The sequence below is a fragment of the Antechinus flavipes genome, chromosome 5 (assembly GCF_016432865.1).
Source record: "Antechinus flavipes isolate AdamAnt ecotype Samford, QLD, Australia chromosome 5, AdamAnt_v2, whole genome shotgun sequence".
NCBI classification, from domain to species: Eukaryota; Metazoa; Chordata; class Mammalia; order Dasyuromorphia; family Dasyuridae; genus Antechinus; species Antechinus flavipes.
Window position 1 is genome coordinate 186,812,553 of NC_067402.1, and position 25,343 is coordinate 186,837,895.

General features: G+C 34.9%; 1 protein-coding gene across 1 annotated transcript in view; it reads right to left on the reverse strand.

Annotated features, from left to right (window-relative positions):
* The window catches only part of ANO2 (anoctamin 2), a 484,690-nt gene that overhangs the window by 328,859 nt on the left and 130,488 nt on the right, over nucleotides 1-25,343 (reverse strand). The window contains exons 5-6 of the mRNA XM_052001239.1: nucleotides 15,994-16,048; nucleotides 10,654-10,705 (exon numbers count right to left, since the gene is read on the reverse strand). Of these exons, the coding sequence (XP_051857199.1) occupies nucleotides 10,654-10,705; nucleotides 15,994-16,048 (107 nt within the window). The remainder of the gene's footprint in view (nucleotides 1-10,653; nucleotides 10,706-15,993; nucleotides 16,049-25,343) is intronic.

The following is a 25,343-nucleotide window of genomic DNA, read 5'->3' on the forward strand; positions in this document are numbered from 1 at the left end:
TATTTTCATGGTTTAGATATATAGTATATGAATATCTATGTATATGTATATATGTGACACACACACACACACACACACACACACATACACATATAAGCATGACCACACTTGTGAACTCATAATCGAATTAAATAAACATTTGTTAAGTGTCTACTATGTGCCAGGCACTGTTCTAAGCACTTTACAAATATTATCTCATTTGATCTTCACAACAACTCTGTAAGGTGGGAGTTGATATTAGATCCATTTCACAGACAAGGCAAACAGAAATAGGTCACATAGCTAGTAAGTGTCCAAGGTCAGATTTGAATTCAGATCTTCCTGACTCCAGACCTAACTATCCACTGTGCCACCTAGTTGCTCTAACCTTTCGGTCCTATCTCTGGCACATACTTGGTCATATGACCATGGGAAAATTAGTCAATTTTTTTAGTGTCCAAGACATCTCTCATACAACACCTATGTGTGTATATATTTAAACACATTGTACTAAATTGACTCATCCATTAATATGATAATATATTATCATCCCCATTTTACAGATGAGTAAAATAAAGTTTAGCAAAGTAACTTGTCCATGGTTATATAGATAAGAATGCAAACCAAAATCTACTACTTTTCCCATCATATGAGCTTTTAGAGAACAATTGTTATAAGATATAATGAAAACTAGTTTCTGATAGACTTATCTAATGCTATGTGTCAGGACCAACAGATAGGACCTCGGCTATCAGAGAGATGAGGGCTAGATGTCAGAAGTTGAGTATCTTATGGGGTAATTCAGGAAAGGGGATGACAACCAAGGAGTGATTGCATCCCCCAGTGTTGGGAAACAGTCTCAGAGCTGGTGTTAGTCTTTGGAATGGGGTAGGGTGGGGTGGAAACCTTCCTATGTGTGGAAAGGGAAGCGTGTGGACCAAGGGTGGTAGTTAGGTTGTTTGTGGGAGGTAGTTCTTGAGCGTGAGTTTGGCATAAGAATGCTCCACTGAATACATATGAGACCCAGTGGGAAAGTGTGAAATCCAGGGAACTTAGAAAGAGTAGGCAAAGCGGAGACACAGTCATTGGGCATGGGAGAGAAGATGTGAAAAGAAAATGAGTGCTAGGACAAGTGTAGGTAACACTCCCAACTGATTGGTGAAATCTAATTTGCTAGAGACTACTTACAGACTTTAATTCTAGTACCCCATATCCACAAAGCAGAAGAAGTGATGAAAGGCTGCTAAAAAGATTTTGGCTTCTATAGCTTATCTGAATTGGGCATTTCTAAATTCCAAGTAATCTGTTTTGAGAAAAGAGAGCCAATAATAGAGGTATTTTGAGTGACAAGGCCATGGGGTGTGAGTCTTTGACAGTTTCATGATACCAGAACCTTAAATAAAAGCCTGAAAAACCTAACTTTTCACAGGGAGTCTCACAGGTACCTCTATCTTGCTAAGGATGAAGAAAAAGTCAAGTAGTTAAAGTTTATAGCTTGACTCCCAAAGAGAATCTCACAAAATTGACAAGTGTCTATTGGGTGACAGGGTTTAACAAGCCTCTTCCCTCTGGGCCAAATTCAAAGGAAACTTTTATCTACCACACAGGTATTTAGAGGATGATGCTGACTTAGCTTCTGAAAATCCATTTGGTTTTGATTCTCCCCAAAATAGGTCCCAGCTCACCAAGTATTCTGCTTTCATCCCCATTCTCCAGTCCAACAAAAATCTAAACCAGATCTGCTACACTGTGCATTTAGCAGAAACTATATTTACCCATCACCAAATTGTCTTGACGTGTGCTTAATTACTTAAATGCCTTTAATCCCGGGTCTTTTCTTCTAACAAAATGTAAACCAGTTCAGCTGGCTAAATGATAAACCAGATGTTTACAACATACAACTTGGTCTGGCTTCGGTCGAAATAATTAAGACATCATCTCCTGAGTGGAGAGGGGGGCATCCAAAGCTTCTATTTGTTTAAGTGCTCTGACACCAAAAAGTCCATGAAAAGAGAGATCCATCAATCAGCAATTTTCTGTCCACTCAAGGTAACAATAGCTTCCATATGTAGGAATGAGAAGACATGGTCAAAGTGGGGCCTTCATGCTCTCTCTGGCCACAGGACTTCAATAGCAATGAAAACAAAGAAATAGATATTCATCCCTTCTCTAAAGAACATCCATACTAAAAAAGGTTCTGGATTTGAGATCTTGTAAATTTTCCCCCACAAATCTGTACAATCCATTTTAAGGTATTGATCTTGAGATGTTAACCTGAAAAAAAAATTCAAGTTTAAGAGAAATTAGACTGCCATTAAGCACTTTTGAATCAAAATGTTTTCATAGCAATCCTTGTCACATGAATTTCACACTAATTCACACTTTAAGGTTACAAGTTCTACCTATCACATGACCTTAGAAAAGCTATTCCTCAGTTAAAAGTCATATTAAATATGAATGGCTTTAAAAAAAAAAAAAACAACTCTGGCTGGTTATTATAGTTTATTTAGCTCCACAGAAGACACAGAATGGGCTTCTATAAAAATCTCTCAACTAATAATTCTCTTGCCCATTCTATAGGACTCTGAACAACTCCCCACCCCCCACCCCCTTGGACCTTACATTCCCCCAGAAATTTTTCAATCCATGCCTCCCAGTGTCCTGGATGCTATATAGAATTCCATTATTAATTCAAGGACAGAGAGAATTCTGATCAGTGACTAACTGACTATGGATATCAAATGTTGCATAAAACAGGGAAACCTTGCTTGCCAAAGGCATTTGTCATTTTTTAAGAAGGATTTTCATAAAGGATCCAGAAAAAAAAAAAAGCTTATCTATATATTGTGCCTGGGCTTGTGCCTAAATAATTCATTTAAGCCTCTTACCCCATACTCTTTCCTGAATAAGATATTACCTCTCTTGTCAATTCTTCTAGGTAATGTAAAATTCTCCTAGATCCTGGGTTCTCACTGCTTACAATAAAGATCACCCAATACTTGGGTGTTACACACTTCAGGATAACTCATATTACACCTTAGGAGGCTGTCAGACTTAGATTTTAAAAGGAAGCAGAAACCTAAGATAGAGGAACACAGACTCAATCAGATACAATGAGAAAAATCCAATCTACATCAAATTTAGAAAGAATTCTGTACATCAACAAGGCCTAGACATATACCTAGAGTCCAAATGGAGACTCAGAAATAATTAAAGGTCCAAATACATATTTTTTTAAGAGAGAAAAGAAAAGGGATTCAGAAACTCAACAAGAGAAGGTAGAAGAGATAAGAATCACCCAGTCTCATTCAGACCTGGAAAGAAGTCCTTGTCTATAACTATTTAGTCCCAAATTAGAATGATCATTCTTCACATGTACCAAAGAGAAACACGGATCTATTTTCTGGTACTGTGAGCCATGTGAACTATATAATTTCTGAGAGAAGATCCACTGCAGGGGAAAGCTACTTAAAATCATCAGGAAAAGAAAGGAGAGTATTCACAACTATTGAGGGATTCATGATATCATTCTGCATTTTCATTTTATTTTTAATTTTAATAGCTTATTATTTACAAGTTATATGTATGGGTAATTTTACAGCATTGACAATTGCCAGACTTTTTGTTCCAATTTTTCCCCTCCTTCCCCCCTACCCCCTCCCCTAGATGGCAGGATGATCAGTAGATGTTAACTATATTAAAGTATAAATTAGATATACAATAAGTATACATGACCAAACCATTATTTTGCTGTACAAAAAGAATTGTACTCTGAAATATTGGATAATTAGCCTGTGAAGGAAATCCAAAATGCAGGCAGGCAAAAATATAGGGATTAGGAATTCAATGTAATGGTTCTTAGTCATCTCCCAGAGTTCTTTCTCTGGGTGTAGCTGGTTCGATTCATTACTGCTCCATTGGAACTGATTTGGTTCATCTCATTACTGAAGATGGCCAGGTCCATCAGAATTGGTCATCATATAGTATTGTTGTTGAAGTATATAATGATCTCCTGGCCCTGCTTGTTTCACTCAGCATCAGTTCGTGTAAGTCTCTCCAGGTCTTTCTGAAATCGTCCTGTTGGTCATTTCTTACTGAACAATAATATTCCATTATATTAATATACCACAATTTATTCAGCCATTCTCTAATTGATGGGCATCTACTCAGTTTCCAGTTTCTGGCCACTACAAAGAGGGCTGCCACAAACATTCATGCATATACAGATCCTTTTCCCTTCTTTATGATCTCTTTGGGATATAAGCCCAGTAGTAACACTGCTGGATCAAAAGATATGCACAGTTTGATAACTTTTTGAACACATTCTGCATTTTCTATGGGATCAAATAAAATCTATCAATAGTTAATGTCTTATTAGCCTAAGTACATATAGTAGAGATAAGATTCTTCTGGGAAAAAATATAAGCAAAATTATGATATTACTTATGGAAAACTTGAAAGAAATGTTAGTAAGTGGTCTAGCAGTCTGTGTAGGTCTGTTGTGTCAGGGGTATGATAAACACAAAGATTAAACTTACATGATCTTAATATGTATATATATATATATATATGTAATATTTTGTTATTGTTAAGAAATATCTTTTGTCATGATTCTGCTCTAAGTTAAATATCTTTTTTTAATTAACATGTAATAAACATACCAGTATCTTTTATTCTCTGCACCTTTCATCATGTGGCTATAAAGATGTGGTCTGCTCTTAAAATTATTTGTAGAAATCATCCATTCCTTTCTGATATATTTAGCCAGAGTAGTATCAATGTTTGGAAATGGAAAACATTGATTCCTGAATGTAGAGATCATGTTTATAAAAATTTTACTAATATGAGGAAATAATAGTAGTATAAATAAGGTGTATTGACTGGTAATTATTTGATGACTTCTTAATCACTTTGTTATAGTTTGATAGGGTTTAAGCTTTTCCATTATTTTCTTATCAATCATACATGTACTTTAAAAATCTAATTTTTTTATTCCTTGATTATCTTCATTGGGTTTTTTTTTATATGGCACCATCTTTCTTTTTTACTGGAAATATTTCCTTTTGTACTTTCAAAATTTTCTTCATAAAAGTCTCTTATTCTCCTCCCAGATTTTGTTTCCACATAGAAGTTTAAGCTACAGATTCCAGCCTATTCTTAATCATTTTTAAATCTACTCTTTCAAACTTTAATGTGTATATTGGACTCTGTTCAAGTTTCTTTTCATGATTTATCCTAAAATCTAACACAGAAAAATCACTTTACTGCTAAGAAACTAATCAGGTCCACTTCTCCAACCTAGCCCTAATTGGTAGGAACCAATTTGCCTTTTTCTTTATATCCTCTACTTTTTGAAGGATGAAGTTATCACTAAAGTAATGCAAAAATTTTCCAAATGCTATCATTTCAGCAATGAAGAGAGCTCCACTATGTGGTCTCAGGGAACTCTTCTTCTATACAAGTATTTTTGTCCATTTCTCAAACTCTTTGTCTATGTTCCCCTTCTATCCAAGTAATTGGTGGGTTTTAGTACTAGTTTCTTGATTGAATTTTGTTTCCTTTAAATTACTGAGCATAAATACTACATATATACTACTATTCTTCCTATATTATAGTTGCTCTGCTCTTTGGGACTTAGCTTGGTCAGTACATATAAGGCTACTTTCTCCCTCTCGTTTTTAAGTCCTTTTGATCACATTTTCAAGATTCTAGTAAATCTCTTTTTCTAATCCTTGTTAGATGCACTGTCCCTAGCCAATAATTTTACATTTTAAGTTATGGTCCAAAAAATCCCTATCATTCTCAAATACTTTCTTAACAACTCTCATATCTCTTCTGAATAACTTAATTTCAATATATACAACTATTATGAATAATTTTTTAAATCACCATCTTCAATATTTCCACTTTCTTATTCAGTACTCCATTCTCTCTAGCAGTGCTTTTAGCAAAAATTCATTATATATGACTATTCATCTCTTCTTCCATTTATCCTTATACTTTGAAATGATGTGATCTAATGATTCATTTTTTAAGTCCATATCAAGTCCTAAAGGTAAGCCATGAAGTAGATCAATGTTTCCCAATCATTAGTTTCTGGATTAGCATTCTTCTACAAGGCTGAAATTTCTTTCAATCCACATAGCAAAGGTCCTTATTTAATGAAAATCTATAAACTTAAAACAGGACTTCTTCTCCTATTCAAAACCTAGTTCATTTTCCCCCCTCAAAATAATAGTCCCATGTTCTGAGTCACTGAGAAGCACTGTGCTGATGTTATAGATATTATATAGATATTAGATTAGTCGATAGGGGAACAAAATGGCGTTCTTTTACCAGGATCCATATAGTTTGGGATGGAAAACATTGACTCCTAAAGTGACTCCTTTTAATGCTGATATTTCATGAAATTCTAAAATCAGATATAAAGCAAACATAGAAATTGCCATACACATGCATACAACTACTAAAAGTAATGCTGGTTCAGAAATTAAGGTTTCATTAGCTGGGTTATTTGCTATATACACCTAATGATGAGATCTCTCCAAAAAGAGCTAATTCTACCAAGACTAGTCTCCAAACTGACATCTCTGAGTAGAGTATCTAAGGAAGGTCATTATTCCCACAATCTTTTTTCCTCCATAAAGCTAAAAATATTAAAATGATAACACAAAGCAAGTAGAACAAATTCCTTAGAACCATAGGTAACTGAGTTGGAAAAATCCTTGGATGTCATCATGTATGAACTCCTTATTTTACTTAAATAGTTCCAGATTTGGTAAAATGACTTGCTTAAGGTCACTTGTTTGCTCCATGGCAAAACCAATCTCAGAATGTAGATCTTGTCTGATTCCTAGTCCAGTTTTCCTTCTACTAAACCTTTTTTTTCTGGAATTTTCTCTTCTGGAGTCCTTGGAAGGAGTTTTGCCTTTTCGTTCTGAAGGAAACACTACTAGACCAGAAGAACTGAAAGGTCTATTTGCCTATTGTTTTCTTGTCCTCTTGCAAGCCCCTGTAGCATATTTCCACACAAACCTGAACGAAGGTAGTGACAAAAGGATGGTTCAGATCAGCCAAAGCGTTTCAAGGGAAACCCCATTGTATAACAAACTGGAGGTTAATAACTATTCTCATTGTAAAAAAGAGAGTGTGTTTATGTGTGTGTGTGTGTGTGTGTGTGTGTGTGTGTGTGTGTGTGGCTTTCCTTACGTAAAAGGATTGATTAATGCTCTTAAATGGGAGTTCCTTTGCACTTTTTAATTTATAAATGCATGACTATATTTTCAGAATAAAAAAAAAGGTCACTGGGTAATCAACACCGCCTTGCTACAATAACTGGTTGGGCTTCTGTATTAGAGCAATGCCATTAACAATCAGTAACATTCTAGCAGAGCAGTACAAGCACAGAACTGCCCACCCCATAGACTACACACCCTTGTTTTGGATATTAAACTTCAGTTAGAACAGACTAAGATCACATTAGTTTTTTCTGACAGCCATGTCACACTGCTGACTCATACTAAGCATTCCTTTAGTCAGAGAAGTCATAATCCCTAAAAGCCAAATCTTTCTCAATGCTTGGAAACCATATGTAGTGAAAAAAGCACAGGACTTTGGAGTGAGAGGAGCTGAATTTGAGTTCTATGTATAGAAGTGCTCATTGTGCAACCTTAAAAATGGACTGTCCTTTCTTTGGACCTCAGTTTCAACACCTGTAAACTGAAGGGTTAGGGCTGATTATTTCTAAGATCTATAATTCAGTAATTTTATGAAACTATTTTTTAAATCCCTTCTAGAGTTTCCCAGAAATTAATGGTAAAGAATCTCGAATTTTTTCATTCAAATTTGGGGAATATCATTCCATTTATATTAATCGAGTAGTATGGAATTCCTCAAAAGAAACCTTAATAGCAAAGAACCCTACATTTGCTTTTACCAAGGTACTCCTCTGAGACTTTGGGGAAACTAGAATTCCAGACTTTACAATCTGGGGCTAATCTGCTCATTAAATATTTTCTTAAGCTACTTAACATTATTTATTTTCATAATTATCTCTCCCATCTCCACACATTTGTTTATGCCATCCCCAATACCCAGAATGAAGTTCTTCTGCCCTGTCTGAATCCATCTAATAACAATAATAGTTCATTGTTTATTTATCACTTTAAGCCTGACAAAGAACTTTGTTCATAATGATACTGGAGCGGAAAAAAAGTATCATTATTGTTACTATTTTATAGATAAAGAAACTGAGACAAAGAGGATCAAATTCCTTGCCTAGAATCACCCAAGTTATATATTCTAGAACATATACTTTATTATAGGTTCAAGTCCTTCCCTTGCTCTTTGTTCCAAATCTCATCACCTCCTATCTTCCCTGACTCCTACTTACTCAGTCTCTAAGGTGAAAATGACTTCTCTATTTTCAAATTTCTAAATCACTTTGCCTTAATTTTACTTATCCTATTTTTTGTTAGTTATTTGTGTATCCCATTATTGAATTTTAAACTGTATAACAATAGAACCCAAGTTTTTGCTATCATTTTATACCTATTATTTAGCAAGTGACTTTTTAAAATTAGGCACTCAAAGAATATTTACTTCATGAACAAATTCTATACATTATTTATATATTATATTATATTAATTATATAACAATTATATATATTAATGTATATCCTATACATTAGAGGGAGACAGAATTTGACTTCATATTAATCAAAAAATGTTCTACATTTCTAAAAATAGAATAAAAATAGAAATAAAATAGAAATGGAAAATAAAAATGGAATAAAAATAAAAATTCTACATTATTATGAGCTAATGAGTTTCCTACCTCTATAGGGAAAATCAAGAAAAATTATTGGAAAATACTTTATCCAAATATAAATCTAGGGATTAAGGCAATTAAATATGAAATGCATTCTTAGTTGTTTTTTTTTTTCATCCATAGATAAGGAAGAAGTAGCAAAGCACAGTGGAAAAAGAAGTGATTTTTTTTTTAACCTTCAAATCCCAATGCTTAAGAATTTCAAAAATGTTTGCTGAAGAGAATAAAATTTTTCCATTCCCTTTGACCTAGCAGTGCCATTACTAGGTCTATATCCCAAGGGAATCTTAAAAGGAAGAAAAAGGATCCACATGTGCAAAAATGTTTATAGCAGCTCTTTTTGTGTAGCAAAGAACTGGAAAATGAGTAGATGACCATCAACTGGGTAATGGCTGAACAAGTTGTGGTATGTGAAGATGATGGGATATTATTGTTTTATGAAAAATGATGAGCAAGCTGATTTTAGAAAAGCTTGGAAAGATTTACATGAATTAATGCTGAGCAAAACAAGGAGAACCAGGAATATGTTGTACACAATAAGAGTAAAAATGCAATGACCAGCTGTGAAAGACTTGGTTCTTCTCAATGATTCAATGATCCAAAGTAATCCCAATGGACTTTGGACCAAAAATACCATCTGCATCCAAAAAAAAAAAAAAAAAAAAAAATTAAGGATACTAAATTAACACATGCTATGTTCACTTCTTTTTTTCTGGGTTTTTTTTTATCTCTTCCATGATTTTTCCCTTTTTTTCTGATTTTTCTTTCTCAACATGATCCATAAAGTATATTAAAAATAAATAAATTTACTAGGAAAAAAATAAAAAAGAATAACATTCTTCAATGGAATAAGAACTTAATTATTAAGGTTGAGGAAACATTCAAAATCATCTAGATTCCCTCAAGGCTCACAATCCACCTCCTATAGAAAGCCTTTGTAGTAGGTACATTCCCTAGCATAAAGCACAGTGTCTTCTACATCACAGTCATTCAATAAATGTTTGTTAGATTGGATAAAGTCTAGTCTAACCCACTCATTTTACAAAGGAGAAAACTAACAGCTAGAGAGATTAAGTGATTTGCCCAGAATCATTTATAGTAAATGGAAGACTGTAAATCAAACTCAGGTCTTCTGGTGCAAAACCCAAAGTTTTTTCCACTGTACCCAGTATATCTCATTTGAAATAGAAGACCCCTAAGGTCTTCAGGTGTAGCACTCATGTTTGATTCTTAGTGACACATATGGGGATTTCTTGGCAAGGATACTGGAACAGTTTACCATTTCCTTCTCCAGACTCTTAAAATTCTCTAATTCACATATGCACATTCTAATTCTGTTATTATGCCTGTTCTATCCATCAGCATGAAGGCTGGTATAATACAGACTGTAAGCAAGCAGAGGTCCAGAACTATATCTGTCTAAAATGTTTCTTATCACTTCCATAACACTGTTGGAAAACAGATGGCTAATAAATAGACTTCAAAGTTACTGACAGCAAGGGTGAGTGAGAGGTGGAGGTAGGTGAGGGGGGGTGGTAAATAAAGAGAGAAACAAAAGCAATTGTGCTGAGATGAGAATTTGAGGAAGGGACAAAGGCCAGGGGAGCAGGGACCCCTGTATGAATGATATGACAGCTGATCTTTTTAGGAAAAGTCTGTGCTTTCTCAGCCTTTGCTGAAGCACCCATCTGTGTTTGTGTGTGGGTTGAGGGGGGTACCCAAGGGATTGTTTATTTTTGTTGTTTTTTCCCCCACCAAGTGAGTTGTTGAAAGAACAGTATTTGGCCACTTTGGCGGCTCCATCAGCACTCTCGTCCAAGTGATGGTAAGCAAGTAGTACTCACCCATCGTGTTGTTGGCTCGAGAACAGGATGTACGTTTCAAGATTTCATGCACCTAAAGAAGGAAGACGGGAAAGCTATGAGACCAATTATTGTGTCCCTGGGCAACATAAGGATTTGAACAACACACACTAGGGATTGAGGGAAAGGGGTCTGGTGAAGAGAGAGGGAGGAGAGAGGAGAAGAATATATATGCATTTTGAGTGAGCTGGGGGAAAAGCCAAGCATATGTTGAACTCATGTACTGAATGCCAAACCCAGTCAAACTTGAATTCTTTGACAGAACAAAAAATTTAACTCCCCCACACATTATCTCCTCTTCATCCCACCTGGAAACAAATATATAAAATACAACACACTGTCACCCATATACTATTATTCATTATGCATATACCACTCTCTGGGATTATATTGGTAACCTCCTAAAAACTCCTTCCAATTCCCCAAAGCAGGAAAACACAGTGAACATCTGTAAAACTCCAAAAGAAGTTGAAGCAATGGCTAGTCTTTGAGAAGGAAGATAGAAGTCTTCAAGTAGGATGTTGGAACTTAATGAGAGGAAAGAAATTTCAGCAGACAGCTTCCTTTTCCACTACTCATGACTGTAGATACTAGTATAACTCATGTATATTATGACTTGGTGACTGATCTCTGATGGCTTTCATATGTTAATTTTGCCTTCCCAATTAGGTGGAAAACTTCTTGAGGACAGGGAGCATGTTTCATATTTCTTATGTATCCTTCACAGAATCTGAGAGATGGTTGAGAACATAGTAGGGACCTAATAAGTAGGATGTTTTAAAATCCATATGTCAAAGATTTAAAAAAAATTCAAAATAGTAACTACATATATGCCATATTCTAAGGCCTGAAGAAGATGAAAAATTAGCTTTGTTCATAGACTGCACCTTCAAGGATCTTAAAATTTAGTAGGGACAATGAGACAATAGGATCAAAGTTCTATGGGAATACTAGAAGGCCATCTGGTCTAACCATTTTGTTTTATACATGTTAAAAATGATGTTCATACTTTAACATATTTAACATGTATGGAACTACCTGCCATCTAGGGGATGGGGTGGAAAGAAGGAGGGGAAAAGTTGAAACAGAAGTTTTTGCAAGAATCAATGTTGAAAAATTACCCATGCATATGTTTTGTATATAAAAAACTATAGTTAAAAAAAGAAAATAATAATAATGTCTAAAAAGAGTTAAGGGAGGTTCTACACACATATATTGTATCTAGGATATACTATAACCTATTTAACATGTAAAGGACTGCTTGTCATCTGGGGGAGGGGGTGGAAGGAGGGAGGGGAAAAATCGGAACAGAAATGAGTGCAAGGGATAATGTAAAAAATTACCCTGGTATGGGTTCTGTCAATAAAAAGTTATTTAAAAATAAAATAAATAAAATAAAATAAAGAGTTAAGGGAAATGACCACAGGTGACATGGTGATGTGAAGCCAGATCATCAGATTCCAAATCTAAAATATTTTCAACTGAACCACTTTGTTTTCTGAGAGAAATTAGGTAAGCCTAAAATTCTACCTTTTTAAGATTTTCATGAAAATCTGTGTCATGGGTAAGAGGAATAGGGAATTTTTGAATTTTCTACTTAGAACTAACCTAGGAGGCATCATAGTACATAGTCTGCAGTCTAGAAGACTCAAAGTCCTAGATTCAAATTTGTCCTCAAATATTTACTAGCTGTGTGACTCTGGGCTAGTCACTTAACCCCATTTGCCTTAGTTTCCTCACTTGGAAAATGATCCAGAGAAGGAAATGGCAAATTATTCCAATATAAGGATACTGCCAAGAGAACCCCAAATGAGGTTATAAAGAGTCAGAAATGACCAAAACGAATCAACTACAATAGCAAGACTATGTGAGTTATTCAGCATAAATGTTATTTCAGGTTGATGATGAGATTTAAAGGAAGGGAATACCTCAGAGAGTTAGCTAGGTGGTACATTGTGCAGAATGCTGGATATGGAGTGCAAAGACCCGAGTTCAATCTCAAATGCTCAATAACTGTGTCATTCTGAGCAAATCACTTAACCCTTACCTGCCTCATTTGTAAAATGGAGATAACCACATCACTTAAGAATTAAGAGTGTCTGACACATAGTCGATGCTATATTTTTATTTTCTTCCCCCTTCTGAAAGATTGTATTTGGGAGGACTCAAGTTTGAATAACTGATTGATAAAGTCTGAAGATGAATATTTATGCCTCTCTACCAGCCTATTCTAAATTGCACTGAAAATTGATGTAAGTGCTTATCCTGGCCTTTATGAAGCAAAGGATACAAGGAGGAGAAGTATATTTGTCTTGCTATTTGTGCCAAAAGGCAGATGATTGGGACAAGGGCAGATTTCAACACTACATTGAAGAGTCTATGCCTCATGGGAGAACAAGGTGGGGCTGTGAGAACAGGGATAGTGTACGAGCAGAACCTTGTCACTCTAACCTTGCTTACAACTCATATTTTAGCCCGAGAGTCAGTGGGAGTGGCATTTAAATAACTTCCAGTAAAACTGGATCCAGCAGCCTTTAATTCTGTGTGTAATATGAGGCAGTAATTAAACAGTGATAATAATTAGGAACAGTATTTATGTGGCATTTTATTATTTTACAAGCATTTTGTAATTATCAGTTAATCCCCCTAACACCTTATAACTACCACCACCCCCTGGCCTCCAGAGACAGAGATTTTAGCCACTTGCAATAACACCAAATCAAGGGAGTGGATAAACATATGTTTCTTGCCACAGGAACAAAAAAGAAATACCTATAAAACAGGTTAGCTTCTTTCTGATGAAACCATTGTACCCTTGTTATTGTTCAGTTCTTTTCAGCTGTGTCAGACTTTTCATGACCCCATTTAGGGCTTTCTTATCACAGACACTGGACTAGTTTATCATTTCCTTTTCTAGCTCCTTTCATAAATGAGGAAATTGAGGCAAACAGGATTAGGTGACTTGGCCAGTATCACTCAAGTAGTAAGTGTCTAAGGCCACATCTGAACCTTCCAGACTCCAGATTTTATGTACTATAGTATCACCTGCCTACTTACCCTAAATGAGTTCTGAGTGTATTCTCAGGATAACACATCTCAAGCCATTATAAGACTTCTGAATGGAAAAGCACTAAGGGAGTCATTCTTTTCATTGTCTTGCCTCCAGACATTTCTGAAATGTGTACAGCTATAGTAAGGTAAAAATCTAGTTCTTTCTTAATGACATTTAGGAACCTGAATATTTAGGAACATATTACCACTCTGGGTCTCAATTTCCTTATCTGTAAAACAGGGGCATTGGAAGAGACCTTTAAAATTCTTCTAGCTTGTTTTTTACCTTTCTGTCTCCACTAAGGCTGTCTTCTCTACTTTCTTCCCAGTGGGAAACTAGAATCTGCCCCTAAAACCATTTAAAATTTTGATAAGCTACCTTTGGCTTTGTATTGTTGGGATCAACAAAACTTTATCACCATCTTCGTGCCATGCCTTGGAAGAGAACTCCTCCTTCACTCTCTAATTTTCAGCTCCCACTTAAATACTTTCTCCATCAGACTGTAAACTCCTCGAAGAGAGGAACCATCTTGCTTGTATTTATGTCCCCAGTACTTCAGCTCCCATTTAAGTACTTTCTCCATCAGACTATAAACTCCTTGAAGAGAGGGACCATCTTGCTTGTATTTATGTCCCCAGTACTTCAGCTCCCATTTAAGTACTTTCTCCATCAGACTATAAACTCCTTGAAGAGAGGGACCATCTTGCTTGTATTTTGTTCCCAGCACTTAGTATAGTATCTGGCACATAGTTAGTGCTTGACAAATGCTTTTGCTATCTATCTAAATCTCAGAATCTCCAAAAGGGGATAATTTTATTGCTATTCTCAGTCAACCTCAATCAAGTGTTCCTCTGGCTCATTACCTTAACCACCAGAAATGTCTTTGAGGCGCCCAAACCTAAATCATTGCAACATTAATTTCTTTCCAAGTGTTCAAGGAAAATACAATTTTAACTTCCACTGGGTGGTATTGGGCAATTTCATGCTGCCCCTAGGGTTCCTTTGTCTTTTTGTCTCTCTTTGAAAATTTAATTCTTGGAACAAATAAAAACAAAGGAGTAAGCAAATAAAAAACTATACCTCTATTAATTCAGTTAAAGTTCCCTTGAAGGGAACTTGTCTCCCTTGTGTCTCTTAAAAGGAATCATATTAACAAATGTTTAGTAACCAACAGCAAAGGGCAACTGGAGATTCCATTAGTAGACTCATGCTTGCTAAAGAACTAAAGAATCTGAAAAGAAAGCATATGCTTATCATACTGAAAGGGCTTCAGCCAAAGCAAGATCCACACAATTAGACTTTCTGCAGAGTAAGTTGGTTCTTGCTATTTTTTTTTTGCAGGGCTTTTCATGATAAAAACAAATTGTTTAAGAACTCCTTGAAGAGGAGAAAATAAGGAGTCAGAGGATAAGGGAAAGTGGCAAGATATTCCCACTGGTCATTGATTGGAGAATGGCTAAATAAATCATCATACATAAATGTAATGAATATTTCTGTGCTATAAGGAATTATAAATATGATGAAAATAGGAAGTACAGGAAGGCAAGTGAACTGATACAAAGTGATCTAAGCAGAGCTAGGAAAAAACATTCACAATGACCACAACTATGGATAGAAAGAACAACAAAACAATTAAAATGGATTGCTGCAAATTATAATACCCAACCTTGTCCCCAAAGAAGATAGATGCAGGCATCCCAATTATCTATGCTAAACTTTCCCAATGTGCTGGTTTTAATGAACCTTTTATTAATTCTTTATTATGAGTGATAATCTCAAGGAGATGTTAGGAAGGGTTTTATTAGGAAATGTAGCTGATATAAAAGCAAAACCTATTAATAAAGTTTTTATGAATAGTATTATATTGAAATTTAGGAGCCCTGAGTTCTTCTCCTAGCATTTACTGCTAACTTACAATGTGATCTTGGTCATGTTACTTCAAAAGCCTCTGGGTCACAAATTTCAGACGTGCAAAACAGATGTGCAAAACTAGACTTAGCTCAATGTCCTCAGAACTAACCATAGGACCATCTAATATTCTAGGATTCTGAGATTATCAGAATGGCCTTAGGGAAGAGTGTACAAAGGGAGGGTTTGCTTCCCAAACTAAAAGCATAGTGTGATTTGTTTGCCATCCCTTTTGCCATTAAGATTTGCTGCCCTGTTGCTTTGCAACTTCTAAGCAAATGGTGTCCGAATCAGCAGACAGGTGCTTTTTTCCTGCATTACCCCCAACCCCATCTATTTGCCACCTGCACTTGCTTACTTACAATGCGGCTCCTAGTAGCATTGTCAAAGAAAGTGTCCTTGTCCTGGATGTTGTACCTGTAGAGAGCAAGAAAAGTGATAATGAACTTCTTCCACAGATTATATTGTCACAACATGTACTTTTAATGGCTGGGTAATTGCCAGGCAAAATCCCACAATCTCTGAATTGGAAGGATCTTTAGAGTCTATCTAGATCTACCTATAACCCATTAATAATCTCTTCCACAATATCCATCAATTAAGAAGTATATATGAAATACCTACTATAATTTCAGGCACTATACTAGGGCCTCAGGACACAAATACAGGAACAAAGAACAAAATAAGTTCTTCTTGCTATGAGCTTAAATTCTAATGAATGAAAGAAAAGTGCATGTAAAAGTATAATCAGTATAAATATAAAACATAAATGAACACCAATATATATCAAGTAATTAAATAACAAAGATGTTTGGGCACTAGAATTTGGGGGTATCAGGAAAAACTTCATGTAGAAAGTAGTACCTAAGCAGCATCCTGAAAGAAAGGATTCTCTATGAAGCAGAAATAAGAAAGGAGTCTGTTCTAAGCATGTTAGATAGCTTTTGTCCCCAATGTGGGCATAAAAATGGGAGATGGAATGTCAGGTGTAAGAAATACAAAAAAAAAGGTTAATATTGCAAAATGCAGGAAGGAGAGTCATATACAATGAGATTAGAAAAAAAATAGATTAGAGCCTCGGTTGGTTAGGACTTTAAAAGTTAAGGGAGGAATTTATATTTCATTCGGGAGACCACTGGAGTTGATTGAGAAAGGGAGTCAAATGATCAGATTTATGATTAAGGAAAATTACATTGGCATTAGTATGTAAAAAGAACTGGAACAGGGGAAAAACTGGAAGTGAGGAGACCAATTAAGAAGCTGTTGCAATAATTGAGGTGAGAAGTGATGTAGGCCTGTACTCAGTGATAACTATGAGAGTGGAGAAATGGATCAGAGATTATTAAGGTAGAAACTGCAACTCCAGGCAAGTGATTGGATATATGGTATTAGAGAGTGAAGAATTTAAAATGTCAAAGCTATTAACTTGGGGAACTGGAATAACGGTGGTACCATTGACAAAAATAGAGAAGTTTGGAGGAAGGAAGGGGGAAACTATGAGTTCAATTTTAAATATGTTGAGTTCAAGCCTCCATTGGGATATATAATTGAAATATCCAACAGACATATGGTGATGTAAAACTGAGGTTCAGGGAAGAAACAGAGAAAGTAAAAGAGGAAGGAGGGAGGCACAGAGAAAGAGATGGATCTGGTAGTTAAATTAAAGTTGATAAGTTTCCAAGAATGATAATCAAGGGAGAAGAGAAAAGAGCCTATGACAATATCTTCAGGATATTGGATAGGTTATCCTATCCAAAACCCAGATCCTGGTCTGACAGAATTATAATTCAGGCAAGTGAGAATCAAGGTGGATAAAGCCTAAAGATTACAATTCTACAGATAGAAATAATGATCATGATGAGCCAGCATTAGACTAAGAGGTGGTCAGATAAGAAATGATCAGACAAGTGGAATGTGAATCCAGAAAATATAGTACCATGAGAACCTAGAGAGAGAATAATCGGGAGAGAAGGTGGTCAACTGGGTCAAATGCAGAACAAAAGTATCTTTCATGACTAAGAGAGTGAGGCTAACCACTGTGCAATGGTTTCTCATTTGATCTTTACAACAGCCCCTGGAGGTAGGTGCTATTATTATCCCCATTTAACAGATAGGAACAGAGGCAAACAGAAGTTAAATGACTTTCCCAGCTAGACTATTTGTCTGAGAGCAGATATGATCCTAGGACTTCCTGACTCCAGTTTAGTGCTCTATACATCATGTCATCTACCTACCCATTAGATGTTTATCCAGTGATCTATAGGCTTACCTGGTGGAAGGTACAACTCTCATTTGTATACCCTGGAACTTCAACCTGATTGCCTTATGTTCTGAAAATTGTTCTTCCTCCTTTGGGAAGGTTATCCTATCCAAAACCCAGATCCTGGTCTGACAGAATTATAATTCAGGCAAGTGAGAATCAAGGTGGATAAAGCCTAAAGATTACAATTGGCAACCAGAGTGGAATTAGGGAAATCAAACTCTAGTCTTGCTCTGATACTTACCCAATGAGTGACTTTGGGTAAACTCATTCAAGCTCTCTAAGCATTCATTTCCTCATCAACCAAACAGGGATGAAAATAGCTATCCTACCTACATCAAAGGGTAGTTATGAGGATCATGTCAGACAATGGACCTTAAAGATTTTATAAACTAAAGCTCCACATAATATAAAGTATTGTTATTACCACTTAATATATCCTACATATATAACATAGCCTCTCTATAGTTCAACTCAGTAAAAACCCATATTGATCTTGGATCTATAGGTCTTATCTACCTTCTAGATTTCAGGCTTCTGGATTAAAAGAAGTATAGACATTCCAAATTTCAGAAATTTTTCACCATACATCATATTTTTAATAATGTTTTCTAGGATTTTTCTAGGGAATGGAATCAAGTTTAATGATCTAGGACATAAAGCTAGGAGGGATAACAAATATATTGAATGACAAAGCCAAGATGAATTAATCAAATACTTATTCAACATCTATGACTACATACTCACTGTATTAGCTACTGGGGAAAGAAAGACAAAAATGAAACTGCCCTGAAAGAGTTTACATTCTAAAGGGAAGATAACACAGACATGTGTAGGTATGAAAAAGTCAAATATAAGATTATCTTGGGAAAGGAAAAACCAAAAGCTAGTACACAAGGTAGCCCCCTGCACTCAGTCCTGAAGGAAGCTAAGACATTCCAAGAGGAGAAGAAGGAGCATTTCAGATACTAGAAATAGCCTGTGGAAAGAGAAAGATGGAGAGAGATGGGGAGAAAAGGAGGAGAAAGGGAGAGGAGGGAAAGAGATGGAGAGAATGGCATATCAGGTATGAAGAACACCAGGATGACCAATGTGGCTAAATGATAGAGTAAATAGAAGGGGAATATATAATAAGAATGGAAGCATAGCTTGGGGTCAAATTATGAGGACTCTTAAATGACAAATAGAAGAATTCAGTGTCATACCAATCAAACTACCAAAAAATTACCTTATAGAGCTAGAAAAAATAATAATCAAATTCATCTGGAAGAACAAAGGTCAAGAAAGCAAGGGAATTTTGGTCTGATTTTTCTTGCACAGCATGATGAATATGGAAATATGTTTAGAGGAACTGCACATGTTTAACCAATATTGGATTACTTGCTATCTTGGGAAGAGGGGAGGAGGGGAGAAAGGGAGAAAAATTTGGAACACAAGATTTTGCAAAAGTGGATGTTGAAAATTATATTTGCATCTATTTGAAAAAATAAAAAAGAATAACAAGGGAATAGATGAATAAAGTTTGAAGGAAGGTAGCCTGATTATATCAGATTTCCAATGTTATAAAGTGATAGCTCTCAAAACAATATAGTACTAGGCCAAGAAGTGGAGTGGTGGATCATTGGAATAGATTAGGTACACAATATATTATATTAAATGATCATAGATCCAAAGATCCAAGGTTTGGGAACAAAATTCATTATTTGACAAACACTATTGGGAAAACTTGAAAACATGATGGCAGAAACTAGATATAGTTGTATTCTAAGTGTATTCTAAGATAATAAAGTTAAAATGAGTACATAATTTAGACATAAAGGGTAATACTATAAGCAAATTAGGAAAGCATAGATTAGTTTACATGACAGGCCTATGGCTAAGACCAAAAAAGATATAGAGAACAATAGAAAATGTAAAGTAGATAATTTTGATTATTTTTATACAACAAAAAAGTCTTTGCAGGAAAATGACCCATATGTACAAAAATATTCACAGCAGCTCTCTTAAAAAAAAATGGAAATTAAGGGGATACCATCAATTGGGGAATGGCTCAATGATTTGTGACGTGTATTGATGATGGAATATTATGGTCTATGGGAAATGATGAGCAGACTGCTCTCAAGAAGAAAAAAAATCTGGACAGTCTTCCATGAACTCAAGCAAAGTGAAATGTACTGTATACAAAATAATAGTTGTGTTCTGACTTTTCAACAGCTGTGAATGAATTTGCTATTCTCAGTAAACAATCATCCATAAACTACTCTGAAGGACTTATGATGAAAAATCTTATCCATATCCAGAGAAGGAAATGATTGTGTCTGAATACAAATTGAAGCATTCTCCCTTTGTCCCTCTATCTTCCTCTCTTTTTTTTAACATAATTTTTCTTGAGGGTTTTTTTTTTAATTAGGATGGGAGAGTTATTTTTTTTCACAACTTGCCTTGTATGGAAAAGTTTTACATAACTTCAAAAGCAGTTTTTTAACAAATTTGAGAAAAAAAATGTAAAAATAAAATTTGTTTTAAATATAATTGAAGGAAATATTAAATAAATAAAAATAAAAATAAAATGTAAAAAGGTTTTACACAAACAAAATCAATGCAATCAAAATTAGAAGGCTAGTAGAAAACTGAGAGGAAAAAATTTTCATAGCAAATATTTCTGATAAAGCTGTCATTTCTCAAATATATTAAAAAAGAATCAAATTTTAAGAAAAAATGTCATTCCCCAATTGGTAAATGGTCAAAGAATATGAACAAGCAATTTTCATATGAAGAAACAAAGCTATGTATGATCATATTAAAAATTACTAAATGAATATTGATTATATAAATGCAAATTAAAACACTTCTGAAGTACCATCCTAAATTGGTTAATCTGACAAAAAGGAAATTATAAATGTTGGAGGGGATGTGGAAAAAACTGAGATACTAACGTATTGCTGGTGGAGTTGTGAATTGATCCATCATTCTGGAGAGCAATTTGGAAAGGACTATAAAGTTGTGTATATCATTTGATCCAGCACTACCATCACCAGATCTGCATCCCAAAGAAATTTTTTAAAGTGGTAGAATGGGAAAAGAAACTACTTGTACAACAATATTTATAACAGCTCTTTTTGTGGTGGCTAAAGTTTTGGACATTAAAGGAATATTCATTAACTGGAGAACAACTGAACAAGCTGTGGTATATTATAGTAATATAGCCAGAAGAAAAAAAAATACCCAAATTACTAATAGATAGAGATACATATATTAAGATAACTTTGAGCCTCCACATCACATCATCAAATTGGGTAGCATGACAGTTGGTGATGGGGATATGGGAAAACAAGTACACTAATACGCTATTGATAGAATTATGAACTACTCACCATTCTGGAAAGCAATTTGGAATTATGCTGAAAAGCTATTAAGCTTTTTATTACCGTTGACCCAATAGTACCACTATTAGATCTATACTCCCAAAAAGATCAAAGAAAAGTTAAAAAGACCTATATATACAAAAATATTTATAAAAAGTTTTGTAAAGGCAAAAAATTGGAAACTGAGGGGATGTCTATCATTTGGTGAATGGCTGAAAAAAAATATGGTATATGAATACAATGAAATACTGTTGTCACTTTGACAAGTCATTTCTTCACCTCTCAGGATCTCAACTTCTTCATCCATAAAATAAATGAGTATAAGAAAATAACACCCATAGTCAAACTCTAAATATATCATTTGTAACAAACTTAAATAATGACAGATATATTTTCAAAAAGTTTGGGAAGATATGTATGAAGTGATGCAAAGTTAAGTGGGTAAAATCTATATAGATTACATAGCAATAGTATAAAGATAATCAACTTCCAAATATTTTGAAACGCTACACAATTTCAAAGGATTCATTAAATAAAGCATGTTATCTACCTCCAGATAGAGAACAGATGGGCTCAGAGTACATATTGAAACACTTTTTTCTCTCTTTTTTTTAATTGTATTTCTTTTTATATGGATAATGTGGAAATTTTATTTCCTTGATTATGACATTTGGAATAAATTTTGTTTATCTTGACTTCTGAATAGAAAGAGAAAAGTAGAGGAGAGAATATGGAGAATTTTTTAAATCTCTGTTTAAAAAAAATAGAAAATAAAATTGACAGAACATAAAATTTCATTAGTATAGGAAATTCCTAACTGAGCTCAACTTCTATCATTACAATTCAGTAAATTCTCTGTATCTTAGGCTTGTTTAAAGCATTTAGAGGTCATTTACACTTGCCCAAGATCAAATAGACAATATATGTCAGAGGCAATACTTGAAGTCAGCTCTTCCTAACTTCAATGTCACTGAGTATGCATGATGACATGCTGCTTCTCATAATTCACTCTTATTATCTCAAAAATATATTTCTTCATTATCATTTCTCCAGCCTCCTGGGAAGCTTTAGCTTTAAACTTGTCTTCAGAATTCCAAGACTAGTAGAAGTATCTTAACTCCTCTCCCCATGTCAGTCTAGTTTTTTTTTTCTAAAAAGATTTTGAGAAATCCCTCAAGATTTAGTTGACTCAGGAAACTCAGGGCTCAAAATGATGATGTCAATTCTTCAACACCTGAGAAAAAAATAGTCACAAGGAGCTGGAAAAGCTAAAAGATGATTGACTGATGAATCAGAATGGAGCTTTCCCCAGCTGAATCAACTCAAGAGGGTCTCAATGTCTACTCTTGTTGAATATTCTCTCTGTTATGACTAAGTAAATCTTTTTGTTCACTGTTGAGAGACTTATTTTGTTCTATTATTATTAGCTTCAGGCTAAGCTCAATAAGAAATCTTGTCTGTAGGTTAAGTGAAAGCTTATCAATAGTAGTTGCCTTACATAGTCTAAAATGGTAGGATTTTGGCTCCTCTTTCCACCATCTCAAAATAAACCTTCTGCAAACTAAATTCCACCTCCACCACTTGTCTGATAACTGAAATCTTTGAACAGGAGCATCATTTTATTAGATTCCAGCTTTGGTTCCCATTTAAATGCAAAGGCTCACAACTGTGTTCTAAAATTCTCCTTTTTCTTCCTTGACAGCCATATTGCCATCCTGGATCCCTTCTCTCTTAACTGGTAGCTTGTCCCCTGGAACACCATTTTTTGAAGGATCTCCCTATGCCAATGGGGTCTGTGCACCTTTTCTTCCTAACTACTTTCCAACTCCCCTTTAGGCATCAGTTTTCCCATTACTCAGTAAATTCCTTGAGGGCACTGTTTTTCTTATATTTGTATTCCCAGTTTTTACCATAGTGATTGGGACTTAATAAATGATAATGATAATAAATAATATAAGTAAATAAAATAAGTACTTTGTAAATTCCCTATCTATTTATCTAAGATCCTAGGAGAATGACAGCTAATCTGGTATCATTGATATAAGACTGTGTTAATGAAGATATTAAAAATAGGTAGATTTTGATAAAGAATGCTAGAAAAGAGCATGATTTGGCTGGCTGCCTAGATAGAAGGTCAGTTACTGAGAATGGATAGAGTAATAAAAAAAAAGAGAGAGAGACTGAAGGATAAATCACAAATCACCAAATAGCTTGGACTATTTGAATAGGTTCTGAATTGGGGTCTGCAACTCAAATCTTTCTTTACTTAAATCTATTCTCTATTCAACTGCCAAAGCACTTTTCCTAAAATTCGGGTCTGACCTTGTCTACCTCTAGCTTAATCAGGATGATGAAAACCTGAAACATGGGGATAGAGTGTGAGTAAAGAGAAGAAGATGGATACAACTTATATTGTGGAGATAGAATTTAAAGGATCTGGCCACTAATCAGATAACTTGTGTAGTCCCTTTTAGTCCTTAATACTCTATTATTCTATTATTTAAAGCAGAAGAAAAGAAAAATAGTGATGAATGGAAAGCTCCCTGACAAATTTAATGTTTATGGAAATATTAGCCTTGTTTGTAATATTTGATAATATGCTTCTTTTTATTGGGCAAGGAAATGTCCATTGGGTCATTGTTAAGAGGACAAAAAAAAAAAAAAATCAACCCATGTTTAAGTTTCAGTTACAGTGCTGACTTGGAAGATGATTTGGTTGACTGAGACTTCATAGAAGGATAGAATCTTTTCAAAAAAAATTGACTTTATTCTCTTGAATATATCTTTGAAAGATGACAGAGACTCTCAATAAATTTTTTGTCTTTCCTCTTGGTGCCTTTCTTCTAGCATATATGCATCTGAGATTTGTTTAACTCCCTCAGTCTCTTGTTATCTAACAACCAATGAGCAATTTAGGTCATAAGTGCACAGAAGTGCTTGCCCATAGTTTTATTAACCCAGGTTAGAGACAAGAGACCAAAGAGATTAGTTTCTCAACCAGAAACTGCATCAGTGCATGAGGAAGAGTTCTTGCAGAAGCACGTGACCAAAAGTGCCTCAAAGGAAGTTCATGAATAGCATTCTTGAACTCAAACCTCCTCTGTAAAAGAAAAGAGGTTTTGATTTCCTAAGGATCTTGATTTTATAAGCCATATGTTCCCATAATCTTAGCCTTTTAGTTATAGAAGGGAGATTTTTTGGGCAGAACCAGGTTTACCAAAAAACGCAACGTAATAGTTCAGGAACCTGCCTTTATAAGACATAAGGGTAGATCTTATACTGAATGGAATGCTGAATCTGGAGCAGCAGTAGAAAAGATATAAAAATGTAAAGACATAATGGGAGAGCAAGGAACCGACATTCTACAAGCTGGCTTCTGACTTCATGCCTTCTCCAAAATTACTAACAATCTCCTAACTGTCAAATGTAGTGGTCTTTCTCAATTCTCAACCTTCTTGAAATGCTAATCACCATCTCATCTTGAAATCTTTCTCTCTCTAAGCTTTCATGACACTGTTTTCTCTTTCTGTCTTTCCTACCTGTTTGACTGCTTCTCAGTCTCTTAGTGAATTTTCATTCATGTCAATTCATGGGTGTCTATAAACAATGTCCTAGGTCCTCCTCTTCTTTTCTCCTCCTATACTATCTCATTTGGTGAACTCATCAGGTTCCACACATTCAATTATCATGACTATGGAAATGTTTCATGGGTCTATATATCCTAATTGAGTCTCTCCTGACTTATTGCCCATAACTAGCTGTCTTTGGCATCTCAAAATGAATAGACTTCTCAAATTCAACATGCCCAAAATAGAACTCATTGCCTTTCCCCCAAAACCCTCCCATCTTCCCAATTTCCCTCTTACTCTTCCTCCAAGTCGCCCAAGCTCAAACCCCAGTGTGAACTTTAATTTTTCCTTCACATTCAGTCTACACATATGATCTATTTTTAAATCTTGTCATTTCTGCCTTTATGATATCTCATGTTTATATTCCCTACTCTTCTTTCAAACAGCCACAGCATGTTTAACTTGGATGATTGCAATAGATTCTAGTTGTTCCCCTTGCTTCAAGTTTCTCCCATATC